The sequence below is a fragment of the Grampus griseus genome (genome assembly GCF_964374135.1).
Source record: "Grampus griseus genome assembly, chromosome: 8".
In the NCBI taxonomy this organism is placed as follows: Eukaryota; Metazoa; Chordata; class Mammalia; order Artiodactyla; family Delphinidae; genus Grampus; species Grampus griseus.
In genome coordinates, this window is record NC_139002.1 from 70065365 (window position 1) to 70078230 (window position 12866).

At 48.8% G+C, this 12866-nt stretch overlaps 1 protein-coding gene across 1 annotated transcript; it reads left to right on the forward strand.

Moving 5' to 3' along the window:
* Positions 1-9261: 9261 nt before the first annotated feature.
* Positions 9262-11860, forward strand: CALCB (calcitonin related polypeptide beta; the record flags this gene model as incomplete). The annotated part of the gene is made up of 3 exons (XM_082660813.1): positions 9262-9347; positions 9613-9744; positions 11701-11860. 3 exons carry the CDS (start codon positions 9262-9264, stop codon positions 11858-11860), a joined length of 378 nt encoding a protein of 125 aa, XP_082516939.1.
* Between the last annotated feature and the right edge of the window lie 1006 nt (positions 11861-12866).

The window sequence follows — 12866 nt, forward strand, 5'->3', positions numbered from 1 at the left end:
TTCTGGGGCAACCATGGAATTCCCTGGAGTCAAAACTGATATAGGTGAGCAGCAATGGACTTCCCACTACATTTCCGTGGGATGATTAGTTTCTCCTGGATGTATTATTCTTGGGTGTGTGGCATCTGGACCTGATTCTCTGGCCCTTTAAAAAATTCTGTAAGCTACTCAATACCTTGTAACAAGTACTGTCCTGTTTAAATTAGCTTGGAGAATTCTGTTATACACAACTAAGCACCCTGATGAATACAGAGTCAGATGTTAACAACTAGCATTATTGCTAAGAGACATTCTGCCATCTCCCAGTCCTCCAGCCTTTCAGGAGTGAGTATGAAAATTTAATTTTAACCTATCAAGATAGCGAGCTGAGAACACCCATACACGAAAAAAGCCTGATATAATTATCTTCAACGATAAACAGAAGATATGCCCCAGTAATTTCTTGGCCAAGGAAATTTCTAAGATGCTAGGTATGAGAAAATAGGGTCTGTTCAACAAGAAATAACAAACCAAGTCATGAAAACTAATAAATCAGGATTGGAATCTCCCCTCCCCCCACTGCCCCAAGTTCATCCAGCATTAATGAGTCTTTGGCAGCGTGTCCTTTATGTTTTCTTTTGAGTGGAAGGGCTTCTGTGTGTGTTTGAGTTATTGCTGCAAGAGACTAGAGGGTACTGGTTTTTCTGGTGTTTGCTTACTGATGAAATAGGCGCTGAAGTTAATGGACCCTAAGACTCAGGCACCATGAAAGGCTTTCTAAATACTCTGAGCAAAGACCTTATGAGTCAGATGGGTGGGAATAGTTGACAAAGTGACATCAGCGTATCACAGCCTGTTTGCTAATCTATCACAACACAGTATGGATGGCAAACTTATTCTTGCCTATTTCTAGGGAGGGTCATTAAGCAGTGGCAGACTCTTTATAATAATAAAATGGGCTATAGCAGACGGTCTTAGTGCCTCATCAGTCTTTACTATTCCCATTTGTACCTATAGCTTTCTACTGCAAGCACCTATGACTCTCTATCTGGGAATTTTCTCAGGCCACAGAAGCCTGGCCATGCAGGACTGGCCAAGATGTGCTAGGGAGTTAGCACCTGTGGGAGCACCCCTAAACTGGTGATGGACTGGAGTTGGTGGATAAATAACTTACCATTTTTCGGGGTGGAATAATTCTGAGGCTTTCTCTCTAAAGTGTTCTGGAGGATCTCCAGCAGGATAAAGCCTCAATTACCTGCAGCAGTAACCTGCTTATTATCATACTCTATAATGGTTATCTTCCCTTCCCTGTCTCATTTCCCTGTTCCCTTACTGGTACAACTCCCAAATAAATGGTTTATACCCAAATTCTTGTCTTGGGTTCTGCCTCTGAAGAAACCCAATGTGAGACAATGGTTAACGTGTTATAGCACTTGCTAGTTGCCATACACGGTTCTAAGCACTTTATGTTTATTACCTGTTTAATCCTCACAAAGCCCCATTAAATAAGCAATATGATTATATTCATTTTACAAAGGAGGATCCTGAGGCGCAGAAACTTTGAACTATTTGTCTATGGTGAAACAGCTAATAAGTGTGAGAGCCAGGATTTGAACAACAGGCAGTCTGGCTCCAGAATCTGTGCATTTATCTACTACTCTGTACTATAGATTGTCATCCAGTACTGTGGCCACTGGCTAAATGTGGCTCTTTACATTTCAATTAATTAAAACAAATTAAAATTCAGCTCTCTGGTTGCACTGGTTATATTTCGTGTGCTCAAGAGCCACATGTGGCTTGTGGCTATTGTCTTGGGCAGCATAGATTTGGAATATTCCCATTGTTGCCGAAAGTTCTATTGGACAGCACTGTTATACAAGACCCTCTTTTAAACTTATGGTCTGTCTCAAACTTCCTTAACATTATAGAAACACTCACTTATCCAGAAACACCCTCTATAGAAGACATAGTTGAGGGCCAGAAAAAGGGCCAGGAAAATGCATTAGAGCTCTTTACCATTACTCATAAGAGAGACACTCAGATCCTTCCCTTAACCCTCCTCCTTCTGATTTGCTCCAGCCAGTTCTACTGAACATGTGTCTATCGTTTTCCTGATGATGTTGAATTAGCAGGTGAAAATTCAGGTAGACTGGGCCTGGGGCTAGAGGCAGATATATTAACGGTGACCAGAAGAAACCATCACAACCCAAAAATGTGATCCTGAGATTCTGACTAAGAGGATCTCATAGTCAACTGAATATGAATAACTAATATGCTAACTGAAAACAATGGACCAAGAGCTCAAAAGCACAGAAGTTGGAGTCAGCAGGTGTGGAGGTAAACAGTCCAACTAATTCAGGCCCTGACATAGGATGCAACACTGTGACTGATGTTCTCTTGATGACGGCTGTGAGTCATCCAGAGAAGGTTAAGAGGAGCATGTCATGCATTTTAAAAGGGTTTCCATCCAAAATGGCTTTTAAAAATGTGTGTTTTCCATTTAGAGTATGTTTCAGTTACCTGGGAATTTACTTTAGCTAAAACTCTCATTATTCTGAGAGTGTTGACTGCAGGAGCTTTGACTCTAATTAGCTTTACAAGAAAGTTTTAAGGACCTGTATTTCTACTTTCTTTGCAGTGTGGAACAATGCTTTCAGACAGGGAGGAGAGAGTCAATTTGGGTCCTGTGAGTCTGAGCCAAGAAAGAATTTTAATCATCTCAGAGGAACCCAACCTGAGTAATTCCTTGACGTCATTCACTGTCCATCTCTCAGAGTGACCAGCTTGGGTCTGGGCCACCATGCTTTGCTCATTCTCTGGAAGGCACAGACAACTCTAAAAATATTCTCTAAGAAGGGACTTCTGTGGGTTAGATGTTGGCATCTCTATTTCTCTGGGGTTTGGAGGAAGAAGCCTCCCGGCTGGTGGCCTGTGATGGGGAGTGGGACTCAGTTGAGTCGAGCGTCCAGTGGATTGAATGTAATTTGAGGGTTCTGCAATGACTGTCTGTATCTCCTACCCTTCAGCCAGTCTTCTTAACTGGCTTAGCAGAAGAGAAAGCTGTGTAGAGACATACATTTCTAGTGCAAACTCTAGTAGGGCAGGGAAGGCCATCAAGAAGCAAGGACCCCAGACAAGCTCAGGGCTCTGAGGAATTGGTTGCTTCTGTTGGTGGTGTTATAAGATGGGTTGAAAATTGGAGTGTTTGCAAGCCTTTAAAAGGAGTAGTTAGACCCAAGATTTCCTTCTATATCCTATGTAGTTAGATGACTAGGTGTCAGAAAAGACTGCAGGATTACCATAATGAATGGTAAAACTCCCAGCCTCCTTTATTACTTATTGGCTTATACTCCACCCCACAACCCCCATCCCACTGACCCTTGCAGGAGTCCTCTTAGGACAAATGAAAAGCCAAGGGAAAAGACTTACAGTTATTCATTTCATAGTTTAGCCCCCCCTCCCCCAATAAAATGACAAGGTTGCTTCTCATCTAATCATTCTATATTCAGGTCCATCGATGGACAACTCTGCCATCCTCATCTTCTGATGAGCATGTTATTACTTCCCTCTGAAATATAAATCAGCAGCTAGGGGGAACTAGAAATGTGCGGGTAGTCTCTAAAGTGAGAAGAACAAAACAAACAACCTATGTTTAACAGCTTCAGAGAGCTAGAAGACGATGTTGCACCCATGAAATAAAAACAGGAGGATGTAAAAAGTAACACAGAATTTTTAAAAAGCTATTGGAAGTTAAAAATATGATCAAAAGAATTTAAAAACAATATAAATTTGAAAAAAAAAATCTCCCAGAAAGTTGAACCGAGAGAGAAAATTATCAAAGAAATAAAGCAAGAAAATTTCCTTGAATTGAAGAACACGAATTTTCTTATTGCAAGTGTTCTCCCAGTACTTAGAACAATAAATAAAAATAGTCCACACCAAGGCAAAACATCATGGTATTTTAGAAGACTGGAACAGAGGGAGGGAGAGGGAGAGGGAGGGAAGGAGAGGGAGAGTGAGAGAGAGAGAAAGAGAGAGAGAGAAAGAGAGAGAGGAAGAGAACTTATAAAAAATAGAAATGGATTTCTCAACAGTCACACTGGAAATAGAAGACAAATAGAGAATACTTTCACAATTCTGAACACAAATGATTTCCAACTTAGAATTCTATTTCCGGAAAAATCTATCATATAATGTTGAGTTTGCTCCACCAAAGTGAGGTAGTAAACCAAGAATGAGGGACAAGTAGGACCTAGGAAAAGGAATAAACAGGTGATGGGCAGAAAGAAAATTAAACAAATGAAAAGAGAGGGAATTACTAACTAAAAACAAAACATACAAAGAAATGTAATCAAAGTACAATATGTGGCTCAGCTAGTCTGTACATGGTCTTCATAATATAAACACTGAATATCTATTTGACAAATAGATGATATTACTATAATGAAAGGGTGCAAGGATAGGTATGTGTTTTATTTGGGTGGAGGGTGATATACAAGGACTCTTGTTAAATACACCACTGTAATATAAGCATCAGGAGGGCAGGGGTTTTTGTTTCATTCACTGTGAGTTGCTAGTGCCTAGAACAATGCCTGGCACATAGTAGGTCCTCAATAAATATTCATTGAGTGAATAAAACTTTCCCCTAAGGAATATTTCTCCAAAGAAATTTGTAAAGAAAGCAGAGAGTAAGTTAAAGCAAATAAAAATAAACTTCAGAAGCTACAGTACATGGAATCTTTCTCTCTACAATTTAATGACAATCATTTTCAAAATTTAAAGGTTAAGTACATAAACTAGTTAAACCAAGCATCGAAACATTTGAGACAATTTAAAAGCAAAAGATATTCCTGGGAAACCATTCGCTGTAAATCCTCATGCTAGTTAGACTGGGGATGCCTTGAAGCTCAGAACAGTTCCAGGAAAATCAAAATGTAATTTTCTCGATTTAGAAAACACATTTTATTGACTTTTTCTTCCATTATGTCACAAATATAATAAAGGATGGGTTGAGGAAAAATGCCTTATTTTGCTTTTCAAGCTGGAGTTCAGAAGAGAAGCCCTTCCTCTCACGTTAGATTCCAGAAAGTTTTCACCATGACACTGATTCCTTTTATGAAATAAAAAGAGGTGCGTCTTTGGATCAGCAATCTGCTTTTCCATCTAATGGATCTAAACTGGGTGCAATTCACCTTGGCTGTGAATTTACTGCTGACTCTTAAGGGAATGAACTCTTGGAACTGTTCATTCATCGTCCCCTCCCTCACTCCCCTGTCACCGAACATTTGCTGTGCACCTACTATGCTCCAAACACTGTGCAAAGACACTAGTGGAGGAAGATTAGGTTAAATAATTCTGGGTACGCAGTGCTAAAATAGCCGGTCCCTTCGGGGTCTCCAAGAAGACATTGGAAGCGCAGTACCAGGACAATTTGTGTGAAGATGGGCTTCCTGGTCCGGGTGCGCACTCCTCTTTCTTGTCAGAGCGCAAGGATCCGAGTCTCTGCAGCTTTTATAGAAACTTTCACCAACTTTACCCCAGGCAGGAGCTCTGCTCGGATTGTGGGCTACGCATCGCGTGCCTTTGGAGTGGAAGGCGCCGCCGGGGATTGTGCCCCGCTAGAGGTGGCAGCAAGGCTGTCGGTCCTAACACTTCAGAAAAGTTCTAATGACACAGACAGAGTCTCTGGAGAGGCTGTCAGCTTTTCAGTCCTTAGCCCCAAGAGTTCAAAGTTACCCCTAAATTCATATTTTGGGGCCTCTTGGGAAGCCAAAGCCCAAACGCGACTCCTGCGCTCTCTGCGGGCTTCCCCGCTCAGCTCGCCACAGATAACTTGGAGGAGGCTAGGGAGCGTGGGGCCCAAGCTCTGGGGCCTTCCGGACCTTCTCTCCTACCCCGCCCGCTGCGCTGGTCCTCTCTGGGGAGCGGTGCTGCCCAGAGCTGCTGGGACGGGCTCTACTCTCTGCCAGACCTCAGAGACTGTGGCAGTGGTCCGGGAAGAGGCGGCGAAGAGGGCGGAGGCGTTAGTCATCTCCCAGCTGCGCCTTTCCACCTGGCAGCCCCTTTCCCCGTCCAGAGTCCGGGAAAGGGACGCAGGAGTGTCCCCTCACATTTGCAGGGCTCTGGGAGAAGGGCCCTCAAGTAAAGGCCGCTTCGGTGTCACCGGTTGCATCCGGAAGCGAGCCCTACCATTGGGGCGCAGAGAGACAGTCCCACTGTTACAGCGGAACCGCTTCGAGAGCAGCGCTTTCTGGTGTGGGATTACAGGGGTCCTGGGAGTCCTCCTGCCCTGCTTCCTGCCGCCAGAGCCCGCAGCCACCTTCTCGGCGCGGCGCAGCGTTCCCGGGGGTAGGGGAGACTCCGGGTCAAGCAGCCTCTGTGCCTTCTGCCCGCCGGGGTAGCAGGCCCGGCAAGAGTCGCCCGGTTTGGCGGCCCGGATTCTTTGGGGCTGTGACCTGGAGTTTCGGTTGCCCAGGTGCTGGAGGGCCGTCTTCGGCCCGCAAGAGGGGTTCTGCCACAGAAAATAAGACCCGGAGGGCCTAGACAGACGTCCCTGAGCTCCCTTCTGACCTGCAGAAACGGTCGTCACCAGCTGCGGACATTCCGCCAGCCTCTGGCTTCGCTCCCTGCCCCGCACCCCTGGGCGAGGCTTCCGGAGAGGCTTCGCGAGCTCAGGAGGGCCCGGCGGGAGCACTTGGGGTCGCAGCTACCACGTTCAGCAGGGCTAGCCTGAGGGCCTGAAGGTGGTTGCGCTCCTTCACTTCTTCCGCACTGCCTCTACCCCCATGACACTGTACGCCCCTTCAGCCAGAGCTGGGATCTTCTCCCAGCTCCCTGGTGTCGCGGGCGCCCGCCGCGCGGACTCCAGACCCGGCTTTCCGTAAGGAAAAAGGGAAAGGCAGAGTCCGTGCGCGTGCCTGTGCTTGTGTCTATGTCCGTGCTTGGGGGACAGTGTGTACCCCTGTGCATATAAAACTTGCCTGTTTCTGAAAGCAGAAACTCGGGGGGCTGCTTTCGGATCTGGGCGAGGTCGGTATGGGTGGATGCGAGCTCCCTCCTTTGCGAACAGCTGGTGAGGGCGCATCTGCTGCAGCGAGTGCTGGCGATCTGCGGAGTGTCTGTGTGTGAGTGCGAAAGGAGAGCGTGTGGCTGGGGTCCAGGTAGGTGAGCGCTGGACGCGCACCCGCCGGCCTGTGGCTGCGAGTGGCGCGTGTGTGAAAGTCCAAAGGTTGCCCCGTTGGTAGGCGCTGACCCCGGACAGCTCTGCAATCAAGGGCTTCAGGGAAGTGGGGCTGGGGTGTAGGGCGAGACAGGTGGAAACCCGGACACAGGCGTCCTGGCCCAGCAGCTTGGAAAACAGAAGGCAGAGGCGCCGGACAGCTGTGTAAACCAACTCCAGCGCCGCAGCGCAGGATCCCCGGTTAGAGTGGGGGATGCAGAACCCGCAGTCGAGAATTCGGGAGCACGAGAGGAATGCCTAGCCCTCTGCGCAGACAGTGCGAGTCCTCTCTTTCACTCCTACCCGTCCCAGAGAAGCGAGAAGAAAGAGGCTAGGTTGCCAGACTGGCAGCAAACCAACTTTGCGGGGCCCTGGGCGCCAGGGCGCTGTTGAAGGAGAGGACGGAGTGGAGGATATCCCAGATCACCCCAGTTGGTCCAGAGGGATCAATTTTTTAAGGGCCTTTTCCCCCCACCATCCCCTTCTTCCACCGTGGTCTATTTCATCTGAGATCCCTTCAGAATCTAAGGGACCAGGCCGGAGTCCCTACTGGCGTGGCTGGAGGGAGTGCAAGGCCGGAGTTCAGGCACAAAGAAAGTAAGAGAAACTCTGGCCCCTCACTGTCGGTGACACCAAACTCTACACAATTTCCTCCCACTTTCTGGACGTCGAAGTCTCTCCGCTCTCTCCGAGCCCTCCCGCTGCCCAAGCAATGACCTCATTGCGAGTGACAGCCAGAGCGGATGGTTCCCCTCCCTAGTGGACTGGTGTGCGGAGCGCGAGCAATGACGCAATCGGAGCTGGGTCGCTCCTGGCCACTTTGGATTGGCCGCGCGGGCTCGTGGGGACCTCCCTGCCCCCCATCAGTGGCATAAGAGCAGAGAGCTCCGCGGGGAAGACGCCCACAGCAGGCGTTTTGTCCATCCGGGTGGACCCGCATCTCGCGCTCTCCTGAAACTCGAATCGCCAGGTGAGAACTTCCCACTCTGCTCACTCTTAATTACCAGCCTCTGCATAGTTCATCTAATTTGCCCCATCTGCCTGCCTGCCTCTCTTTGCTTCTCACGGCCATCCCGGCCCACCTATAGCCAGGTGCTGCTAGCCGTCTCTCCCCTTGGAAGAAGACAGGAGACTGGGGCTGTCAGCTCGTTTTCTTCTAACTAGCTCCAGTGGAACCGCAAGCATCCCCAGGGCTTCGCCTGGGCGCTGGAAGTTCCGTGAGCCCAGCCCTAGCTTCCTAGCCTTCCTGGGTCTGCAGCCCCTGCATTTGTGCCAGTCCTTTGCGTGCAGGATTCTTCCCGAGTTTGGTCTGGGAGTGCCCTGAGCAGTCTGTGTCCCGAGGGATCACGTTTGGTTCTCAGGACGGTTGAGCCCTGAAACTTCCTCTGAGGCGCCTCCAGCCTGCAAGCGTCCCTGGGGCATTGGCGCGGGCTTGGGGCAGTGCAGTCAGCCGGCCAGAACATTGAGCTGGCGCCCAGCACCTGCTGCTAAACTGCGCTTCAGCAGAGGCTGGCTGTTCGGGCAGAACCGAGAGACGCCAGTAACCGGCACGTTAAATGATCCCCAACCCAAACCCACAGACTGAGAGATTAGCGCTCCTTTCCAGTTTACCCTTACTGCCTTCCTTTCCCAACTGTTGGTGGCAAAGTCCAGAGGAGGTGAAGGTGGTCCTAGATTTCTCAGTCCCTATGAAGACAGGCACAGTCCACAGCAAGGGTGGGTTCTCGCTTGGTTTCTGCATAGGGCAGAAGGTGTGGATTTATGTGCATGTGCATGGCTTTTTCCTGGCTTTCCACGGGACAAAACCGGAATCCCCCACCCTCACCCCAGGACACCTGTTTCTGCTGTACCATGCGATTCAGTGTAATGTATATTTTGAGATTCAAAGCAGCCCATCTGGCAAATGAACCGAACTGAGCCGTGGGGAGGCGGGGTAACCTGCCCGAATTCTCAAGGCAGTTGTGGCAGAGGCCGGGCCGGACTGGAACTTGGGTCTGTGGGCTCCAGGCGGTGCTTGGTCTTGGTGCAGTGGTAACGTCATTCTCCCTTTACAGAGAGGCATCATGGGCTTCGGGAAGTCCTCCCCCTTCCTGGCTTTCAGCATCTTGGTCCTGTGCCAGGCAGGCAGTCTCGAGGCAACACCACTCAGGTGAGACAGCCTGAAGCCACGAGAGCATTCCCCTTCCACTGCCCCTGGGATCAGGCGGTTCTGTGCCTCTGAAGTCACAGCAGCGGGAGGCTCACAGTGAATCAACACCCTCAGGTGTACACTGGGCTTGAGCCCTGTGGGCTGGGAGTCAGGAGAGCCACATCCTCAGGGATAAGCCACGGAGACCAGGAAGCCTGGCTGCTTATCCTGGGAAGGAGGCAGGCAGGGACTTAGAGTCTGTGTTGGGTGTACTTCCTCTCTCCAGGTCTGCTTTGGAGACCCTCCCAGATCCCGGGGCACTCAGTGAGAAGGAAGGGCGCCTCCTGCTGGCTGCACTGGTGAAGGCCTATGTGCAGAGCAAGACCAATGAGCCGGAGCAGGAGACGGAGGACTCCAGGTAAGGCTCAGCACCCAGCCCTGGCATATTCACGAGGACATATCCCAGAGAGGTAGGAGAGACCGCATCGGGCCAAGAGTTCAGCAGATTGTCCCTGTTCGCCAGGACCTGGGACTCAGTCATTCTCAGCCTACGTGGAAGACAGAGGTCCACATGCAACTGGAGGGACTGTGGTTAGACACATTAAAAAGATCCATTCCTGAAAGCTGTTAGGAAATTAAATGGGGAGGTGTGGAATCACTTACTCTGGGAATTGGTCTTGCCTGACTGAGGAGAACACCCAGCACTGGATGAGTTAGGACTGGTAAGTGTGAAGCCAGGGGATGGGCTGTTATAGCTCTGGATGTCTTAGAAATTTAACCTGTGTGTGTTGTTCTTTCACACCTGCAAGGCACCTTCATTGCACATTTGCAAGGTGAAGCCAAAGGCCTTGCAGAGGGTGGGGTCAGGTAGAGCAGTGTCTGAGGTAGGTCCAGGGCCTTTAGATGTGTAGAATCTGTGGAGATGTGCATGTTCTCATGGGGCCAGACACCCCTCCCCAGTCGCACCTCCCTGTGCACCCTGAGCTTGGAGCTCACACCAGCAGAGTCACATGTTGCACTTGCATTCACCCTGAGAACCTCTCTGCAGAGCATGAAGGACTGAGCAGCATGTGGAATGCCAGAAAAGGTCACCCTTTCCTCACCACAGCCCTCCCCCGCACTGCCCTGGCTCAGCGAACCGCTGAGTTCTCCTAATGGAGGATGCGTGAGCCACCCTCCTGCCTGCCCCTCTCGTCTCTCTGCTCCAGGCACCCCCTCCTGGGTCTAACCTTCTGCATGACTGCCCTCAGGGGCAGCTCTGGTGCATGGTTTTGTCTGGCATGTCTTTTCCCTGCAGCCTGGATGGCTCCAGAGCTAAGCGGTGCAGTAATCTGAGTACCTGTGTGCTGAGCGCGTACTGGAAGGACCTGAACAACTTTCATAGATTCTCTGGCATGGGCTTCGGGCCTGAAACACCTGGCAAGAAAAGTGACATAGCCAGCAGCTTGGAGAGGGACCGCTCCTCCCATTTTGGGGTGCCCCAAGATGCCAAGTGAACTCCTTCCACTCACTCCTTCCTGATTTCCTTTCTTGCTCCCATGGATGAAGTTAATGCATGCAGATTTTGCCTGGATTGCTCTTCAAGCTGGTATTGGTAGCTTTGCTTATGACAGAGAATGCTGGGGACCACAGGATGGAAAGAAAGAGAGCAGGACTCACAGACAAGGTTAGAGATAAGAGAGTGAGGGAAGCTTCTGAGATACCAGAGAATGTCATGGGCAGAGCCGTCCAATTCCTGCTTCATCCCTCATGCCTCATCATTGATGAATAAACCTATTTTCTAAAAGGATTTGCACTTTGGTGGTCATTATTCTGGTCCCTGTCCCAGGCCTGAGAGTGCCCAGGGCCTATGCTTGAAAGTAGCCTTAGCCTTAGGGTAGTAGGATGCAGGACTTGGTGAGGGTCCCCGTGAACCAGCTCCAGCAACGAGAACAGGTGTGCTGAGGAGCAGGTAAGCATTTCTGAGGGACGATGCTGCAAACCCTGTGCTCTGAGCCTCTTCCAGGTAAGACTTCAGGGAATTTTCATTTTTCTATGGAAAGTGGTTTTGTTGGTGCTCGTGGCTAGGGTATGGCGTCTATATGCTCCTTACATGTTGGGGTGGGCATATGTAAGGAGTGATAAGTATAGGGTTTTAGCACTTGCCACATGGCTTAGAACTGGATTTTTTTGTGAAAATCTTTGGGCAGGGCTTCTAGCAAAGGCCGCCAGGCCATTTGCCCTAACAGCTTTGATAACTGCATTTAGGAGAAACACCTATTCTTAAGTGGTGTGTCAAAGAGCTACAATTCTCTTTATGAAGGCCTTATGGGGTAGGCTCCTGCCCCAGCCTCTCACTGACAGGCCTTCTCTTTTTCTCCATCCTGCAAAGCAGCATCACTGCCCAGAAGAGGTCCTGCAACACCGCCACCTGTGTGACCCATCGGCTGGCAGGCTTGCTGAGCAGATCTGGGGGTGTGGTGAAGAGCAACTTCGTGCCCACCGATGTGGGGTCTGAAGCCTTTGGCCGGCGCCGCAGGGACCTTCAGGCCTGAGCAGTGCAATGACTCTGGGAAGAAGGTGATTGCCTTGTACTGTCAGATGGGAGGGGAAGGGATTTGGAGGTTAGGACCCACATTTTGAAACCCACTGGACCTAGCTGCAGATCCCTTCTCTCCACTTACATTATTCTTCTTGAGTTAGTGAGTTCCTTCTACAACTCAGCTTGAAATCAGAGCACTAGGACAGGCTGCAGAGATGCAGTGTCATCTTTCTGAGAAAAGAGAAAAAAAAAAAAAAACTTGCTGTATTTAGAAAGGTAGGGCCTTGCAAATCTTAGCCCGGGCCACTTGTCATTAATGAACCCAGTTTCAGAAAGTACTCAACTCTTGATCAGTATTCACAGATTCAGACCAGAGGGCTATAATCATAATACTACCGCTAATATTAATAGTTACCATTGAATTGTTTGCTTATCATTTGCCTTCAAAGCTTGCTTACATCTCATATCCATAATTTATAAATAGTGTTCAGTTGAAGAAGCACTTTTATAAATTTGTGTTCTTTCAGTAAGAATTGTGATTATTTTCTTCTTGTCCTTCTGATTCTCCTAATTCTCTTTCTTCTTCTTTTCCTCTTCCTCCTCCTCTTCTTTTTTATTTTATTTCTTTTTCATCTCAGGTTACCAGGAAGCTGAACTCACCACTTCTATTAACTTCTGTTGACAACAACTTGGTGAGGAGGCCCCAAGGAAGATATACATGTTTGCATCCTAATAGATATCAAAAAAAAAGCACCTTTGTCACTTGAAAGGAATGAAACTGAATGCAAAATAAGCTAATTCCATATTTCTTGTGCATCTTTTTTATATTTGATTCTTTGTGCAGTAAATGTGATGGCATCTCTCATTAGCTTATCTGGTAGCAAATTGGTTCTTTGAAAGCTGTCCTGTTGACCATGGCAGCTCTGGCAAATCTTAGGGGGACATTAAATCACTGCCTCTATGGCCTCTGGGGACACATGGTAATGGTGATGCTATGCTTTATTGTCTAAGAACATGGT